The 19,375-nt window shown below is 36.4% G+C and overlaps 1 protein-coding gene across 1 annotated transcript; it reads right to left on the bottom strand.

Annotated features, from left to right (window-relative positions):
* Nucleotides 1-412: 412 nt before the first annotated feature.
* On the bottom strand, nt 413-18,506 carry RHEX (regulator of hemoglobinization and erythroid cell expansion). Its single transcript, XM_074264670.1, has 5 exons — nt 18,487-18,506; nt 17,509-17,615; nt 15,383-15,520; nt 2,434-2,510; nt 413-1,207 (listed from the first exon to the last, which is right to left on the bottom strand). The coding sequence occupies exons 1-5, from the start codon at nt 18,504-18,506 to the stop codon at nt 1,007-1,009; spliced, it is 543 nt and encodes a 180-aa protein (XP_074120771.1). The 3' UTR covers nt 413-1,006.
* Nucleotides 18,507-19,375: the final 869 nt, after the last annotated feature.

Below are 19,375 nucleotides of genomic sequence, written 5' to 3'. Positions count from 1 at the left end.
CACCTATGCCAAAAATTCTATTGTATAGAAGTAATTACAGAAATAATAATAGCAGCTGCCATTTATAGAGCCCCTATTATGTGGCAGTGCAAAGCACTTAACAGATATTATCTCACTTGATCCTCGCAGAAACCTGGGATGTGGGCGCTATTACCACCCATATTTTACAGATGAGAAAACCAAGGGAGACAGAAGTTAAGTGATTTGTCCACTAGTAAGTGTCAGGTCATTTTTGAAGCTAGCTCTTCCTGACTCCAAGACCAGCAGTCCATATATTGGACCACTTAGTACTATATATTAAACAAATATGATAAAAGCATTTATGCAGCTTTAGAAGCATTATTTATTTTTATTTTGAACTTTGCTAACAAAAATAGTTCTGCTACTTTCAATTTTTTATATATGTGTGTATGTATATTAGAATAGAAAAAGAAGATTGGACCCAGAACTGTGAGTCTCTACGCAGAAAAGCTCATTTTCTGATTTTTCAGCATAGATATCATTCAACCTGCAGCTTTCAAAGCTGTCCCACTTGTCTATGCTCTTTTTGGCCTTCCTTCTGTTCTCTTTTTTGTATTTAAGGAAAAAAAACTTTAATGGCACTTTTATTTTTTTCCTTTATCTTTATTTTTCTCTTTCTTCCCTTTTTTTCTTCTCAGCTTGACTTCTGACAAGCAGCATTATTGCCTACAATAGTTATCTCTGTGTGCATTATATCCCCCTAGTAGAACTTAGGCTTACTAAAGAACCCTGAAACCCCAGCATCCACTGTGGTTTTCTATACGTAGTAGGCACTTAATAAATGCTCCTTGGATTCAATGGAATGGATTCTAACACCTTCTTTAATCAAATATTCCATGTCTTAGCATTTTGATAGTTCTACCTGGCCTCTAACCTGAATTCTTCTTGCTGTAAGTTGTTTCCTTGTGCTTATTATTGAAAGAAACCCCATCCAACTAAAACTCAACAATTTGTTGAGAAGGGAACCCCACTTGATTGTCAGAATTCACATAGCCACTTCTGTATAGTCCACTGGTTCCGAGGAGAAGGTGTGATTGACATCCCAAGTATAAGATTCACTTTTCTTGGGGTCCACATTGACATAATCCTCAGTTGCCTTTATGTTCTCATACTCGGTAGAAGACAAAGTCATTTTGTAGCCAGTGGCTGGAAAGACCAGGGTGCTATAATTCACATCCTCAGGCGTCTAGGAATACCAGAAAGTAGGCAAAAAATTAGGGGCAAAATCCATCTCCTATTATGGATGGTGTGGATAGCCGACCTTAGCACAAATTTTTTATTTCTTAGTATATTCAGGGTAAGAATAATGGAGAATTCAAAACAAGTGAGGGATGACTGAGTTGAAATGGAAACCTGGGTCTGTTAATTCCAAATACATCAGATCCCTAAGGCAAAGGTTAGGTATTTTTTTTCTTTGCAAAAATGAATAAACTTAAATCTTAATTCTTAAAAAAAAAAAAAAAAGAATAATGGAGAATTGTTCAGAGAAAAAGATGTGAAAACCCACATTACAATTATTGCTTCCACATCCCTCAGGTTATAGGGGCAGCTTTCTGGAGATCTGGAAAATCCACCTAAAACTTTTTGACCATTCCTTCATCAAAAAAAAATCATATTAAAAATACAAAATTCTACTAAAAATTAATACAATTTTTTTCTTTTATTGAGTGTTTACAGCACCTTACTGTAAAATTAGGGAGTAAATATTTGGATATATTTATTGTATCATCTACTGGTCTTTGCATCTTCCACAAAACTCCCCCAAATTCCCATTTAATTTCTTTCTTTTTTTATTATAGCTTTTTATTTACAAGATATATGCATGGGTAATTTTTCAGCATTGATAATTGCAAAAAATTTTGTTCCAATTTTCCCCTCCTTCCCCCAACACCCTCCCCCAGATGGCAGATTGACCAATCATGTAAAACATGTTAAAGTATAAGTTACCATTTAATTTCTTATACTTACCCATGATGCATCAAAACCACAATGGGGAAGGGATTAACTGCACTTCATTAGTAGGCAGGCAGGGGTGGACCATGATCACAGTTCACAGAGTGGGTAGAGAGATGCCCAAGAATTTATCTCCCTTTGATACTAGAATTGCTATCTGACTATACCCAAGAGAGCAGGACTGTGAACTTTTTCTTAGCATATTCATTTTTGTAGTCAACTCAGACCTCTTTTTGCTTCATACCTCTTTCTGTTCAGACCTGGAGGTGGAAATCAGACCACCCAGAAACAACAGGATGTTGGATGATTTGCCAACTTTTCTTTCATGTCCCCTGCTACTACTTCCTTGGCCATTTCCTTTGGGGTTGTTTTCCCTTGCCAGCTCCCCTCAGCCTGTACTATGCCCTATATAGCCTTACTTCTCTGGTAGTTGCTCTGGCCCCTGAAAGACCCTCTTACCTTGATGCTGGAAGGTGGAGAATAATTTTCTGAGTTGTCAAAGCTCTCTCCAGAGGAATCATCATCACTGCTATTATCTAGAGAAGAGAAGAGTGTCATAGCATTAAAGCACATCAGAATTGGATAGGAGCTTGGAGATTATTCAGGTCAACCCCCTCAGTTTACGAAGGACCCCAATAAATCATTCTTCCTGGGGAAACAGTCAATACATCTTGATTAAACACTTTTTATGTAACAACTGCAGGCAAAACAATGAAAACTTGATCAAACTGGGAGGGATGAAGGGTGATGATTTGGAAAAGATAGTATTGAAGGATATAAGGTGAATTAGAGCAAGAGAGAAGCAAGGTCACAGAAACAGACAGAGCAAAATAGGGACATAGGGACAATAGGGAAAGAGACAAGAACTGAAGGAGAAAGCAGGAAGAGAAGATAGTAGATAAAGTTGGATTCTGGATTCAAAACTATGATCCCACTAGAGGCCATCTAATCCAGTCCCCTTCTTGAAGAGAGGAAGGTGATGTGTGGAGGGGAAGTGATCTAACCAAGATCATATAAGAAATAATAGGACGGGGTAGCTAGGTGGCGCAGTGGATAGAGTACCAGCCCTGAATTCAGGAGGACCCCAGTTCAAATCTGATCTTAGACACTTCCTAGCTGTGTGACCCTGGGCAAGTCATTTAACTCCAGCCAAAAAAAAAAAAAAAAAGTAATAGAACAAGGATTCAAACCCAAGTCCTAGTGTCTCCTCACAAATATCCCCTTTTGTCTTAAGAAAGTAAAAAGTTCAGGAGTGAAACAAGGTTGCCCACTATCACCATTACTATTCAATATAGTACTAGAAACGCTAGCCTCGGCAATAAGAGCCGAGAAAGAGATTCAAGGAATTAGAGTAGGAAATGAGGAAATCAAACTATCACTTTTTACAGATGACATGATGGTATACTTAGAGAACCCCAAAGACTCTGCTAAAAAGCTACTAGAAATAATTCAAAATTTCAGCAAAGTGGCAGGATACAAAATAAATCCACATAAATCCTCGGCATTTTTATATATCACTAACAAAATGCAACAGCAAGAGATACAAAGAGAAATTCCATTCCAAACAAATGTTGAGAGTATAAAATATTTGGGAATCCATCTACCAAAGAAAAGTCAGGAATTATATGAGAAAAATTACAAAACACTTGCCACAAAAATAAAATCAGATTTAAATAATTGGAAAGACATTCAGTGCTCTTGGATAGGCCGAGCGAATATAATAAAGATGACAATACTCCCCAAACTAATCTATTTATTTAGTGCTATACCAATCAGACTCCCAAGAAACTATTTTAATGACCTAGAAAAAATAACAACAAAATTCATATGGAAGAATAAAAGGTCGAGAATTGCAAGGGAACTAATGAAAAAAAACTCAGAGGAAGGTGGTCTAAGTGTACCTGATCTAAAGCTATATTATATAGCAGCAGTCACCAAAACCATTTGGTATTGGCTACGAAATAGACCGGTAGATCAGTGGAACAGATTAGATACAAAGGACAAAAAAGGGTACATCTATAGCAATCTAATCTTTGACAAACCCAAAGATTCCAACATTAGGGATAAAAATTCATTATTCGGAAAAAACTGTTGGGAAAACTGGAAATTAGTATGGCAGAAATTAGATATGGATCCACACTTAACACCATATACCAAGATAAGATCAAAATGGGTCCATGATTTAGGCATAAAGAGGGAGATAATAAATAGATTAGAGGAACAGAGGATAATCTACCTCTCAGACTTGTGGAGGAGGAAGGAATTTATGACCAGAGGAGAACTAGAGATCATTATTGATCACAAAATAGAAGATTTTGATTACATCAAACTAAAAAGTTTCTGTACAAATAATACTAATGCAAACAAGATTAGAAGGGAAGTAACAAATTGGGAAAATATTTTTAAAAACAAAGGTTCTGACAAAGGTCTCATTTCCAAAATATATAGAGAACTGACCATAATTTATAAGAAACCGAACCATTCTCCAATTGATAAATGGTCAAAGGATATGAACAGACAATTCTCAGAGGAAGAAATTGAAACTATATCCACTCACATGAAAGAGTGTTCCAAATCACTACTGATCAGAGAAATGCAAATTAAGACCACTCTGAGATACCACTACACACCTGTCAGATTGGCTAAGATGACAGGAACAAATAATGACAAATGTTGGAGGGGATGTGGGGAAACTGGGACACTAATACATTGCTGGTGGAGTTGTGAAAGAATCCAGCCATTCTGGAGAGCAATTTGGAACTATGCCCAAAAAGTTATCAAACTGTGCATACCCTTTGACCCAGCAGCACTACTACTGGGATTATATCCCAAAGAAATACTAAAGAGCGGAAAGAGACATATATGTGCCAAAATGTTTGTGGCAGCTCTTTTTGTTGTAGCTAGAAACTGGAGGATGAATGGATGTCCATCAGTTGGAGAATGGTTGGGTAAATTGTGGTATATGAAGGTTATGGAATATTATTGCTCGGTAAGAAATGACCAGCAGGAGGAATATAGAGAGGCCTGGAGAGACTTAAATCAACTGATGCTGAGTGAAATGAGCAGAACCAGAAGATCACTGTACACTTCAACAACAATACTGTATGGGGATGTATTCTGATGGAAGTGGAAATCTTCAACATAAAGAAGATCCAACTCACTTCCAGTTGATCAATGATGGACAGAGGTAGCTACACCCAGAGAAGAAACACTGGGAGGGGAATGAAAATTGTTAGCACTAATATCTGTCTGCCCAGGTTGCATGTACCTTCGGATTCTAATGTTTATTGTGCAACAAGAAAGTGATATTCGCACACATGTATTGTACCTAGACTATATTGTAACACATGTAAAATGTATGGTATTGCCTGTCGTCGGGGGGAGGGAATAGAGGGAGGGGGGGTAAATTGGAAAAATGAATACAAGGGATAATATTATAAAATATATATATATATATATAATAAAAAAAAATGCAAAAAAAAAAAAAAAAAAAAAAAAGATTGGATCAAAAAAAAAAAAAAAAAAAAAAAGAAAGTAAAAAGTTCCAATCACCTGGGCTGATTGAATCCTATAGTCATAAAAATAATCATAATCCTGATATAGGCTCTTTAAGATTTGTTATTTTTCTTTTTTATTTGTTTATTTGATTATTATGGAGGCAATAGGGTTTAAGTGACTTGCTAGGATCATACAATGTTAGGATTACTGGGTGAGAACTCAGGTTTTCTGGACGGTTACAAGGTGAGAACTCAGGTTGACTTGATAGAGGGGGCAAGCTCATTGGCTGGGGTGGTTCTTCCCAGAAGCCCTTGCATTATCCCACGCCCATTCTCTGGGAGAATAAAAGAGAGAGCACTGGGCGCAGAGAGCAGATCGGCCTGAAGAAGGATAAGAGTTGGAGGAGATTCAGAGCCAGGATTCAAGAAGAAAGACTCTCTGAATTGCATCAGGCTTGACGGGGCTCTCTGCAGGAAGGGAAGTCACTTCTTTGGACAAGAGTTAACAGCAACTGCCTGGAGACAACGGTTCGTTACAGGAAGAAGAATCTGTCTGAGAGATTTGAGTAGACACAGCAGATCTCTTCCCAGAGAGCGATCCAGCAGCTTCTGGAGACGATAGCTCGCTAACAATTGGCGCCCAACGTGGGGCAAGGACTTTTGCTTATCCTGACAAGAGGAGCTAGACCAGACCTTTGCAATTTGGCGCCCGAACAGGGACAGACACGGTCCTGATTCCAGTGGAAAAGCTTCCGATCTAGATCTCAGTCTCTCTGACCCAGAACCGTGAGTAACAAGGAAACTTCGTTAAAGATTAAGTGAGCGTGCTAATAGATAAATAAGGAACTTAACTTGTTAAGGGCTAAACCAGGAATCTCTTATAGTGAAATGGGGCAAACACCTTCTGTTCAAGGAAAATGTTTAGAGAGCATCATCAAGATTATGAAAAGCCAAGGATTGATTATAATTTTAGAGGAGATTACTGAACTTTTAAGAACTGTGAAGGTCATATGTCCTTCTTTTTCTCTGGAAAAAGAATTGGATCCAGATGAGTGGAAATTAGTAGGAGAGCAATTAGGTGAACACTACAATTGCCTTTGTGACATTTTGCCCTTTGGTTCCAGACCAAACTCAGTTTCCAAAGATACAATTCATACCTACAATTTAATCCAAATGGCTTTAAAAAATGTTATTCTAAAGGAAGAGATGAAAGAGCAAAATGGGGAGGTGTCAACTAAACTAGGTGAAAAGGATGAATCAGATAACAATGAAGTTAAGTACAATTCTGAGCAACAGCAACAGGAGCACCTCCCATCTCCTCCCTCAATTAACCCTTCAGGGGTGGAGCAAGAAGGAGGAGAGGAAGAGGCAGAAACACAAACAGAATTGTCTGTGAAGCAGTCTAAGCCTATGACAAGATTAGAAAAAGCATTGGTTAAAGCTAAGAGAGAAGGACAGGATATAAGTGATTTTATACATGCATATCCTGTGATTGAAAATACTGACTCTGTAGGTAAAAAAAGGAGAAGATATGCACCTTTAGATTTGAATAAAATTAAGGATTTGAAAAAAGGTTGTACCCTTTATGGGGCTACATCAGCTTATGTCAAAATGTTACTAGATGGTTTGTCTTATGAAGTCCTAACCCCGAATGATTGGAAATCCATAGCAAGGACATGTCTGGAACCTGGAGAAAATTTATTATGGCTTGCGGAATTTCATGAATTATGTAAAATTCAAGTCAGATGCAATTTGGAAATAGGAGTTAACACACAATTCACTTTTGAGCACTTAGCTGGTGAAGGTCAGTATGGAGAGAATTCAGAACAGATTCATTATACCATGACAATATATGAACAAATTGCTAAGGCTGCAATAAAAGCTTGGGGTGTCCTCCCTGGACAGAAAGATCGGGGAGAGGCTTTCACTAAAATACAGCAAGGTCCCAATGAACCTTTTGCAGATTTTGTGGGACGTTTGCAAACTGCTGTCAAAAGAACTATTGGAGAAAATTCAGCTACAGAAATAATGACCAGACATCTGGCTAAGGAAAATGCCAATGAGATTTGCAAAAGAATTATATGGGGATTAGACAAAGATGCTCCTTTAGAGGAGATCATAAGACGCTGTGCTACAGTGGGAACAAATGCTTTTTACACCCGCACAATGATGAACGTGGAAAGACAGGGTCCCTCCTGGCAAGGGACTTCTAGAGAAACTCGGCGATGTTTTCAGTGTGGAAAAATTGGACATCTAAGAGCTCAGTGTAGATATGGCGATACAATGAGAAGACAGGGTGAGAGAAGACCTAAAACCCCATGTCCAAAATGCAACAGAGGACTCCATTGGGCATCAGAGTGTAGAATAATTCAGGGAAATGGGATGAGGGGCCCAGGTCCAGGGCCCCAGGCAAAAAAGACTTGGGGCATGATGGCAGCTGATGTTACACCTAAAGAGCCTTTAGAAGGTCAGGACTCTGATTTAATCAACCAGCAGAAAAGCAATCACATGGCAGAAAGGGATTACCTGATAAGTGAGTCAACAGGCAATCAGATTGCAAAAATGGATTACACTTGGGGAGAATACAGGCCTTTTAAACCAACAGGGCTGTGTCCAGTGCAAACAACTCCAATGTAATTGTCAGATGATGAGAAGAGATTTAGAAAGTGGTAAATAGAAGGAAATTAGATAGGTTAACTGCCTGGGAGAGAGGGTTTGTTTGTATTTCTTCAGCAGGAGAAGGAATCAGATGGGTGCCAACGAGTCATATTCGCCTTGTCCATCAGAGAGAGACAGAAAAAGAGAAAGACCTCAAAATAAAGGAGAAGATCTAAGAAACATCTGACACTGAAAGAGCATGGATAATAAGAAGACTGTTAAAGAACTTTAAAAACCAGCAGGAATCATTGGACTTCCTCACACAAGATGAGACTAATGGACAATGGACTTATGGACATTTATAAATTTTCAATTTATGATTATTTGATTATGTTATTTGTCATATACTTCTAGCATGTATTATGTTACTATGTTACTATATGCTTATGTAATTTATGTAATTATCTGTAATACTTCCCATATTGATGGATTTATGTTTCAAGGTCATGACTGTCCTATGTTCTAAATCAAAAGAAAGGGGGAGATGTTAGGATTACTGGGTGAGAACTCAGGTTTTCTGGACGGTTACAAGGTGAGAACTCAGGTTGACTTGATAGAGGGGGCAAGCTCATTGGCTGGGGTGGTTCTTCCCAGAAGCCCTTGCATTATCCCACGCCCATTCTCTGGGAGAATAAAAGAGAGAGCACTGGGCGCAGAGAGCAGATCGGCCTGAAGAAGGATAAGAGTTGGAGGAGATTCAGAGCCAGGATTCAAGAGAAGACTCTGAATTGCATCAGGCTTGACGGGGCTCTCTGCAGGAAGGGAAGTCACTTCTTTGGACAAGAGTTAACAGCAACTGCCTGGAGACAACGGTTCGTTACAGGAAGAAGAATCTGTCTGAGAGATTTGAGTAGACACAGCAGATCTCTTCCCAGAGAGCGATCCAGCAGCTTCTGGAGACGATAGCTCGCTAACAATTGGCGCCCAACGTGGGGCAAGGACTTTTGCTTATCCTGACAAGAGGAGCTAGACCAGACCTTTGCAATACAACTAGTAAATGTCTGAAACTGCATTTGAACTCAACTCTTCCTGACCCTAATTCTTTCTATTTTGTCCTGTTTCTGGATATTATTGACAACCATTTAGACGTTCCTGAGTTTTGGAAAGCTAATGGAAATAATACATAAAGACTCTATGGCTCTAGAGTCCAAGGGCCTAACTTCAGTCAATCAAAAAGCATTTATTATTAATTATTTATTAATCCCTACAGAGGATTCAAGGGGAAAAAAAGCAAAAAACAGTCCATGTTCTTAAGGAATTCACAGTCTAAGCAGGGAGACAACATGCAAAAGAAGCTATGTATGAACAAGATATGTCCCAGGGAAATGGAGACAATATTAGAGGGAATACAGTAAGATTAGAGAGGACTTGGAAAGGTTTTTTTTTTTTTTAAATAGCTTTTTATTTTCAAAATATATACAAAGATAATTTTCAACATTCACTCCTGCAAAACCTTATGTTCCAAAATTTTCTCCCTCCCTTCAGCAATAATCCAATATAGGTTAAATGTGCAATTATTCTAAACATATTTTCACATTTATCGTGCTGCACAAGAAAAATCAGATCAAAAAGGAAAAAAAGATGAGACCAAAAAAAAGCAAGCAAACAACAACAAAATAGAAGATGAAGAAGAAAAAGGAAGAAGGAAAGAGAGAGAAAGAGAGAGAGGGGATGGGAGAGAAGGAAAGAGAGGTCACTAAATTCCTCTGGATCTCAGTCTTTTTATCTATAACATAAGGCAGTTGGACTCAATAGGCCTCTGAATTCCCTTATACTTATGGACTTATAATCCCCCTGACCAAAATGTCTCTCTGAGGATCCCTCCTTATTTCATCTACCCCAAGACCATTCTTCCCCTTACTTACATAAAGCAAATGGATTTAAGAATCAGCTTAGTGCTAAATTATTTTGAGATCCAGATTTACAGGGAAACTGAAAAGATAACACAATAAGTGTCCAGAGTAGTCATCAGCACTTAGGGAGCTGACAACTGAGTGTTTACAGAGGGAGCCCATTTGTAGGGGCAATAATAGCCTTTCCTGAATTTCCCTGTGGTGGCTCCCAGATCACCAATACAGCAATAAAAAGAGAAGATTACATCCTGGCCTAATGGAAAGGAGGAGGAAATTAAGAGATTGAATCAAAGAATAGAAAGATTTTAGAGTGAATTTCATCCTATTAAATTCTGCCCCATGCTCTAGCTTAAAAAATATTTTTTTTTAGATCCTGACTCTTGTCTTCCAAGATGATAAGCTATCTTTCTCTGTTTTGTGTCATGTATATATTGATGAAGCCATCATCTATATCTTTATTTGAGTTTTTTTTATCAAGAATGAGAAAAAGCTTGCAGATGATATGATGTTATACTTAGAGAATCAATGAAAAGTGTACTTGAAACAATTAACAACTTCAGTAAAGTTATAGGATATAAAATAAACCCACATAAGTCATCAACATTTCTATATGTTAACAATAAAGCACACCAGCAAGACATATAGAGAGAAATCCCATTTAAAATAATTGTAGACAATATAAAATATTTGGGAGTCTATCTGCCAATAGTAAATGTAGGAATTATATGAAGAAGATTACAAAACACTTTTCACATAAATAAAGTCAGATCTAAACAACTGGAAAATTAACTGTTACTTATAGGTGGGCAAAGCTAATATAATAAAAATGACGATTTTAATCTAAATTAGTCTACTTATTCAATGCCATACCAATCTGCCAAAAATTACTTTTATGGTGCTAGAAAAATAATTACAAAATAAATCTAGAAAAAAGAAAAGATCCAAAATATCAAGTAAATTAATAGAGAAAAATGCAAAGGATGATGACTTACACATCTCGGACCAAAAACTGTATTATAAAGCAGCAGTTATCAAAAATATTTGGTACTAGCTAAAGAACAGAGTAGTGGATCAGGTTAGGTACACAAGACACAATAGTCAATGACTATAATAATCTACAATTTGATAAACCCAAAGATTCCAGTTTCTGGGACAATAACTCACTATTTGGCAAAAATTCTGGGAACATTGAAAAAAAAAAGGCAGTCATAGACCAACCACTCATATCCTATACCAAGATAATGTAGAAATGAGTATATGTTTTAGATATAAAGGATGATATTAATACACAAATTAGGAGAGCAAGGTATAGTTTATCTGTTAGATCTTTGGAGAAAGGAGGAATTTATTATCAAACAAGAAATAGAGAACATTATGAAATACAAAATGGATAATTTTGGTTACATTAAATTAAATTACAAACAAAATCAATGCAGCCAAGATTAAAAGGGAAGGAGAAAACTGGGAAACAATTTTTATGGCCAGTGTTTCTAATAAAATCCTCATTTCTAAAATATATGGAGAACTGAGTCAAATTTGTAAGAATACAAGTCATTCCCCAATTGATAAATGGTTGAAAGATATGAACAGACAATTTTCAAATAAAGAAATTAAAGTCATATGTAAAAATGTTCTGATTTGATTAGAGAAATTCAAATTAAAATAACTCTGAAATATACCTCATACTTATCAGATTAGCTAAGATGACAGGAAAAGTGGAAGTTTTGTGGGAAAACTGGCAGAGTTGTGAACTCATCCAACTATTCTGGAGAACAATTTAGAACTATGTCCAAAGGACTATCAAATTGTTCATACACTTTGATCCAGTCAAGCCAGCATTGAATCTGTATCTCAAAGAGATCAGAAAAGAAGGGGAAAGACCTACATATGCAAAAATGTTTGTAGTAGCTCTTTTTGTGGTGGCAAACAATTGGAAAATGAGTGAATACACATCAATTGGGGAATGACTAAGTTATGATATATGAATGTAATGAGGAGATAAGAAATAGAAATATAATGGAAAGATATAAGAGATATGAACAGGATGATTTTAGAAGAGCCTGGAAAGACTTAAATGAACTGATGGTAAGTGAAGCAAGCAGAAGCAGTAAAACATTGTACTTGGCAACATAAAGATTATGTGACATTCAGCTATGATAGACTTAGCTCTTCTCAGCAATTCAGTGATCCAAGGCAATTCCAGTAACTTTGGATAGAAAATGCCATCTGCATCTAGAGAGAATTGTAGAGACTGAATACAGATCAAAGCATACTATTTTCACCTTTCTTTCTTGTGGTTTTCCCCTTTTGTTCTGATTTTTCTTTCTCAAGATGAGTAATTCAAAAAATGAATATACACTTATAACGTATATTAGTTTGCTTGCTAGTGTGGAGAGGAGGGAAATAAGGTAAGGAGGGAAAAACTTTTGGGGCTAAAAATATTACAAAAGTGAACATTGAAATCTGTCTTTGCATGTAATTGGAAAAACAGTATACTGTTAAAATAAAATTTTTAAAAAAGAATGTGAAAGAGCAAAAAGTCAAGCACAGTTCCCTGGAACATTCCATTTGAGTGACCTCTTGTCAAGCTGGCATTGAACCAAAAAAGGGCTCAGCTAGTTCTGAACACATCTAATCACCTTATCTTTTAGCCCACATCTTTTCATCTTTTCCATAGACTAATACAAGAATGTACTTCATTAAAGAGTAGGTAAACTATATATGTAGTATTTTCCTATAGCAACTATCAAAAAGGGAACTAAGATTAATCTGGCAAGACCAGTTTTTCAACATGTTTCCTTTTCTAGATAGTCACTAACCATCTCTTTCATAATCTTCGCAAAACCTTGTGTTCCAAATTTTTCCCTCTCTTCTCCCCATCCCCACCCCCAGGCAGCAAGTAATCCAAAATATGTTAAACTCTGCACAAGAAAAATCAGATCAAAAAGGAAAAAAATGGAAAGAAAACAAAATGTAAGCAAGCAACAATAAAAGATGTGAAAATACTATGTTGTGATCCACACTCAGTTCCCACAGTCCTTTCTCTGGATGCAGATGGCTCTCTTCATCACAAGTCCATTGGAACTGGCCTGAATCATTTCAGTGTTGAAAAGCTGCTCTAGATTTTTTGGGGGGGGAGGTCAAAGTCAAATTCACTGATTATAACGTGCAAAATCTGTTCTCTTATCTTTAAAAAAAAAATCAGAACAATTCTTGCTCTTCTCCAATTCTGTGGTACCTCCCCTATTCTTCATGATGTTAAACAACTAATAAGTAGGAACAGTGGAGATCTAGGTCCTTGCCCTAGCTTTGTTACTAACTTGCTGTGTGAGCTCCAAACCTCAGTTTTCTCCTTCAAAAATGAAGGACTGTATTAACTGATCTCTGAAGGCTTTTCTAGCTCTTATGGGCTAACTCTATGATAGATACATTACTTCATTTGCTTAATTAATCAGTAATATTAATCAGTAACATTAATCACTATTTATTTAGACAATTATATACACAATCAGATCCATGTCTAGTAGGTAGAAACTACTACTGAGAGTCAAGGAGATTCAGCTTTGACCTAGATCTGGTCATTTTTTATTTCCCTGGGTTTTAGCTTTCCCTCTCTGTAACAGAGTGAGAAAATTCTTTGTCCCTCCTCTTCCCTCTTTGGCTAATATATCAGAAAATGTAAATGATAAATATTGAAGGGGATATGGGAAAATTGAAACACAAATTAAAATTGAGAGTTGTGAATTGATCCACCACTATGGAGAGATATTTGGAACGATGCCCAGATGGGTATAAAACCATGCACCCTTTGATGCACCTTTGATCACTACTAGATTTGTATCCTTTCTTTTTTTAAGGAAAAGGAAAAGGACTTATATGCACAAAAATATTTATAGCAGCTCTTTTTATGGTGGCAAAGAATTAGAAATTAAAGAAGATCCATCATCTGGAGAATGGCTGAACAATTTGTGGTATATGATTGTGGTAAAATACCACTGTGCTATAAGAAATGATAAGCAGAATGCTTTCAGAAAGATGTATACAACTGATACAAAGTGAAATGAGCAGATCCAGAGAACATTGTTCACAGTAACTGGAATGTTAGTATGATGATCAACTATAAATGATTTAGCTATTCTCAGCAATCTGATGATCCAAGACAATTCTAAAAGACTTATGATGAAAAATACTATCCAGTTCCAGAGAAAGAACAGATAGTAGCTGATTGTAGATTAAGCATACTTTTTTTACTTTCTTTATTTTTCTTGGTTCATTGTTTTGTTTTGTTTTGATCTGTGCTTTCCCCCCCATGTGACAACATAGAAATATATTTTGCATGATTGCATATGTATAACATATATCAAATTGTTTGCTTTCTGAATGAGAGGAAAGGTAGGGAAGAAAAGAGATAATTTGGCAACACTTTAATAAATGAACTTTAAATCAATTTTACATGTAATTGGAAAAAATAAAATATTTTTAAAAGAATATAGGAGACAGGGGCAGCTAGGTGGCACAGTGGATAGAGCACCAGCCCTGAATTCTGGAGGACCTGAGTTCAAATCTGGTATCACATTTAACACTTCCTAGCTGTGTGACCCTGGGCAAGTCACTTAACCCCAGCCTCAAAAAAAAAAAAAAAAAAAAAAAAAGAATATAGGAGACAGCAAGAAAGAAAGGAGTAGATAGGGACAAATCAAAGAAAAGAATGGGAAGACAATAGTGAAAGACTGTCTATTGGAGAAAACAGGAGGATATCATTTTAATATATATTTATATTTAATATATTATACATATAATATATTATATTAAATTAAAAATATATTAAATGTATATATTTAATATAAATACAGAGAAGGGAAGAGTGTTAATTGCCTATGAGCTTGGATAGGAGTCCTTTGTGTCATATCCTTTCTTTGGAGTGAAATAAAGTATATACAAGGAAAGAAGAAAGGAAGGGAAAAAGGAAGAAAGGGAGAGAAGAAGGGAGGGTGGGAAGGGAGGAAGAAGGAAAAAAGGAAATAAAAGAAATGAAAGAAGATAGGAATGAAGAGAAAGAAAAAGAGAAAGGGGGAGGAGAAGGAAAGAAGAGAGAGGAAAGAAGGAAAGTAGATTGAAGGAAAAGAAAGAAAGGAAGAAAGAGAAGGGAAAGAAGGAAGATAGAATTGAAGGAAAAGGAAGGAAGAAAGCAGTACACTAGTGTAACACCTAGGGCAAGATGACAAAGGAAATCAAGGTAGGGCTTAGCTTCTGAGAAAACAGAAAGAATCAATAAGAACTTTTCTTATGAGCTGGAGAAAGGCTGATGCAGGAGGGTAAACAAAGGGGCTACCCCTTTCAAGGTCTCCAGGGGGAGCAGTAGCACTTCTAATGATCTCGAAGCAAGCTAAGATTACTCACCTCTGTGAGTCGAGCTAGAACCTGAAAGCTTCTTCGACCCTGTCTTTTTTGAAGGAGGTGAATCATTTTTGTCTTTTGGCTTGTTTGGGGCCTGGGCTTGGGTTCTTGCAGCTTTCACCACCTGGCCATGGTAGTTGGCTAGAGAAAAAAAACGTTTAGTGATTGAGAGCTAACCTTAGACTTTTCCTATTTCTATTCAAGTTTTCCTCTGCCCAAACGTTTTAATTGAGTATTGGAAAACCAGGGAGAGATTCTCATCTCATCCCCTATCTTCAAGCAAATAGATTCCTACATTAGGTAAACAGATTTATCCTTTTGGTGTTTCTACAATCTACCATGGGAGTCCAATAGGTGCCTAGTTCCTTTAGGGTTGACACATAATCTCTTATTCAATTCAAATCCGTTTCTTAGCTAACACTTAATACACTCAGGAAATGAGAAAAATAGATCAGCAGCAGGCTAAACAACGACAGCTCCTTTGTCCTTTCCTCATAGGTAATGCTTTCTTTGAGAGTTCATTTATGCTTTAAAATTTTTTTTTCTAAGATAGAATTTTGGATTGAATTGCTAAGTATGAAATGAATAGAATAATACTTTATTCGGTTCATTTAGGTATTTATATATTTGTCAGTATTCATTTATTTCTTTTAAGTTTTGAATTGATTAGTATATAATTGGGTAAAATAATTTCTAACAGTTTCCTTTATTTCATCTTTTATCTTTTCTTTCATTTTCATTTACATATTTTTCTTTTTCTTTTTTTGTTGTTGTTCAGTCATGTTCAACTGTGTGTGACCACATGAACATAGATAGTCATGGGTTTTCTTGGCAAGATATTAGATTGAGTTATCATTTCCTCCTCCAATTCATCCCCATTTTATAGATGGTAATTTGAGGCAAAGAGGAATTAAGTGACTTGCCCAGAGTCATACAGCTTGTAAGTGTCTGACTGAACTCATATGCTCCTGATTCATGGTCTAGTTCTATATTCATTGCACTACCTCACTGCCCTTCTTCCTTTTTCTAAAGATCAAATTAATTACTAGGTTATCGATTTTATTGGTCTTGTTTAAAAAAAAAAAAAGACCTAGCATTATTTGTATTTGCAATAGATTTTCATATTGATTTTCGATGTTGTTTATCTTTCAAGATTTTTAGAATTGTGAATGTGTATGTTTATTTGGGATATTTTGTTTTGTTGCTTTTCAGTTTTTTTAATTGCAGGTCCAGTTCACTAATCTCTCACCTCTTTTTTGTTGTTGTTGATGAAAAGTGCTCAGAGATATGTTTTTGCCTAAAGACTGCCAAAGCTATGCCTCACAAGTTTTGATGTGCTATCTTGTAATTAACATTTTCTTTGAGTGAATGATTATTTGACCCCCACATTCTTTAAATTTATATTTAGTTTCCACTTAAAAATGAATTCTTTCTTCATATTTTCTTTATTGATTATCATTTTACTGGGTTGCTGTCAGTAAAAATAATGTTTAATTTTTCTGCTTCTCATCCGTACTATTTTCATCCCATTTGATTATTTGTCACCAAGAAGAGAGTCTGAATGGTAGAAAGACATGAAGCAGCAACATTTTGGATGGAGAATGTAGCTAAGGTAAGGAGATGAAGCATTTAGAGAGAGCTTCCAAACTATAAAACAGAGCTGGAACTAGTACAGGGCAAACAGGGCTTTGTTCCAGGTCAAGTCAATCCCAGGAGGGGGTCCTTCCATGACCCCCTCTTATTATAACCATTCCTGAATCTCACCTCAATGTCTTCCAGAGATGTTAGTTTTAACTGACTGGCTCCTCGACACTCTTTGAAAAATAAATTATGAACTATATTTCTGCCCACCCCATCTCTCTAAATGAATTTACCTTGAAAACATGGGAACGGGGGAATTGTGTCAGCAACCTGCAGTGGTCAAGGTCTTCTTCTGAAGGGTTTTTTTTTTTTTTTTTTTTTTTTTAAGAGAGTGTGGTTAATATATATGTTGCCTAGGTTTTAGCATTCTAGGAGACTTTGTTCCCTACTAAGCAAATATTCAAATTAAGGTTGGGATTACTGGATACTAAGTATCTAAGTTCTGCCCTGGGCACAGGGATACCTGGGTTGTTTTTGTTGAAAATTACCTATTTGCCTGCTGAGAAAAATATATAGGAGTAAGAAGAGAACAGCCTGAAGAAAGAAGGCAAATACTTCAATCAGTATGACATGCCAGAGTTCAACTTGCAAGGAGCTGAAAAAAAAAAAGAGGGAAGGGAAAAAAGTACAAGAATTAGAGCCTTTAAAATTGCTTTGGATGCTACATCAACTCTCCTGGACACTGACTGATTGCCCCTGAGCAAATTTAATAAGATCATCTGGCAGGATAAGGTATTAGACACTAAGGTCCTTTCCTGAGCTAAACTGCCCAGGATTCCAAGTTTTGTGTGGAGAGTACAATGCCACTGGGCTGGCCATATTGTTCAAATGCCAAATGTACACTTGCCAAAAAAGATTATTTTATGGAGAACTCACATAGGACAAGTGCTCACAAGGTTGTCATAAAAAGCAATACAAGAACACTCTCAAGAGCTCTCTTAAGAACTTTAGAATTGATCATATGACATGAGAAACACTGGCACAGAAGTATCCAGTATGGGCTGCTCTCATCAGAAAAAAAGCAGAATTGAATTAGTTCAGAAGAAACTCAAGATGCACAAATTTAAAGAATCCACCCCAAATGTCCGCATGAACTCTTTGTGTCTGATCTGTGGCAGAGCATTCGGAGCTCATATTGGTCTGATCAGCCATAGTTGGACACACTATAACACAAATCTAACATAGTAATGTCATTTTGGTCCTCTTCAAGAATGAACCACTTCAAAAACAACCAACTAACAAGATAGGGAAGTTTAAGGATTTAATTCACTTTTTGTCACCCTAAAAAAGTCATCTAACTTCTATGAAGCTATTTACCCTTCTTATAAGACAGAAACTAGCAGGAAAGAGGGAAGGATAGTGATAGGAAGGTTGAGGAACTGGTTGCTGGTTAGCCCAGAACCCTGTCTTTGACCCAGGTATGGGTCTAGGAGTAGGGAGCAGAGATTATGATTCCTAGAACTAACCTCAATATATTTGTTGCCATCGTGGAGTTATTAGTCATCATCACTGAAATTCAGCTTCTCTAGGGAAAGAATGAGCAGGGAGACTCTCAGGATCCTTTCTCTAAGAGATCTGCAGGAAACAAAGCATCAGAGTTAGGACTCTTGGTTTGAAATATAGGTAATGCAGCAATATGTTTTGTATGATATCTTATGTATAATGAAAATCCTATTTCTTGTCTTCTTAATGAATGGGGAAAAGTAGAGGGAGAGAAAAATTAAAACTGAAAATAAAAGCAATTTTTTAATTTAAATTTTTAAAAAGTGAATATTGCAAAGAACAAGCATGGTTCAAAAAGAGGAATAGGGGAGAGGAAAAGAAGGGGAGAGAGAGAGAGAGAGAGAGAGAGAGAGAGAGAGAGAGAGAGAGAGAGAGAGAGAGAGAGAGAGAGAGAGATCAGAAGGCATCCCAACGCCACCATCTTTTAGAAATAGGAAGTCTACAAGTATATATTAATTACACCATTTTCAGAATTTTGGGATTCATTAATCAGTTATGATTTTTTCCTCTTTTTCTTTTGTTTTTGTTTTTAAAAATATTATTTGGTTATGAAATTATTCTCTTGGAGGGGAAGAGGGAAAGCTACTGAGGAAAATTTTGGTGAAATAGAAAACAAAAGACATCAATAAGGTATGTTAAAATTGTTTTTAATGAAGATAAAAATCATTCCTATTTTTAAAATTTTATTTTTATTATAGCTTTTTATTGACAAAACATATGCATGGGTAATCTTTCAACATTGACCCTTGCAAAAACTTCTGTTCCAACTTTTCCCCTCTTTCCCCCCACCCCATCCCTAGATGGCAGGTAGTCCCATATGTGTTAAATAAGCTAAAGTATAACCATTCCTAT

Source organism: Sminthopsis crassicaudata, chromosome 4 (assembly GCF_048593235.1).
Source record: "Sminthopsis crassicaudata isolate SCR6 chromosome 4, ASM4859323v1, whole genome shotgun sequence".
Taxonomy (NCBI): domain Eukaryota; kingdom Metazoa; phylum Chordata; class Mammalia; order Dasyuromorphia; family Dasyuridae; genus Sminthopsis; species Sminthopsis crassicaudata.
The sequence above is the reverse complement of the archived record's forward strand: the minus strand, read 5'-3'. Positions and strand labels throughout refer to the sequence as shown.

Bases quoted from the DNA above. Each gene is read 5' to 3' on its own strand.
- RHEX (XM_074264670.1), bottom strand. From the start codon at position 18,506: ATGGCAACAAATATATTGAG. The intron at 17,616-18,486 runs GTTAGTTCTAGG...TTTTTTTTTCAG, and splicing joins ATGGCAACAAATATATTGAG to CTCCTTGCAAGTTGAACTCT. The intron at 2,511-15,382 runs GTGAGTAATCTT...TCTCTTCTCTAG, and splicing joins TTCTAGCTCGACTCACAGAG to ATAATAGCAGTGATGATGAT.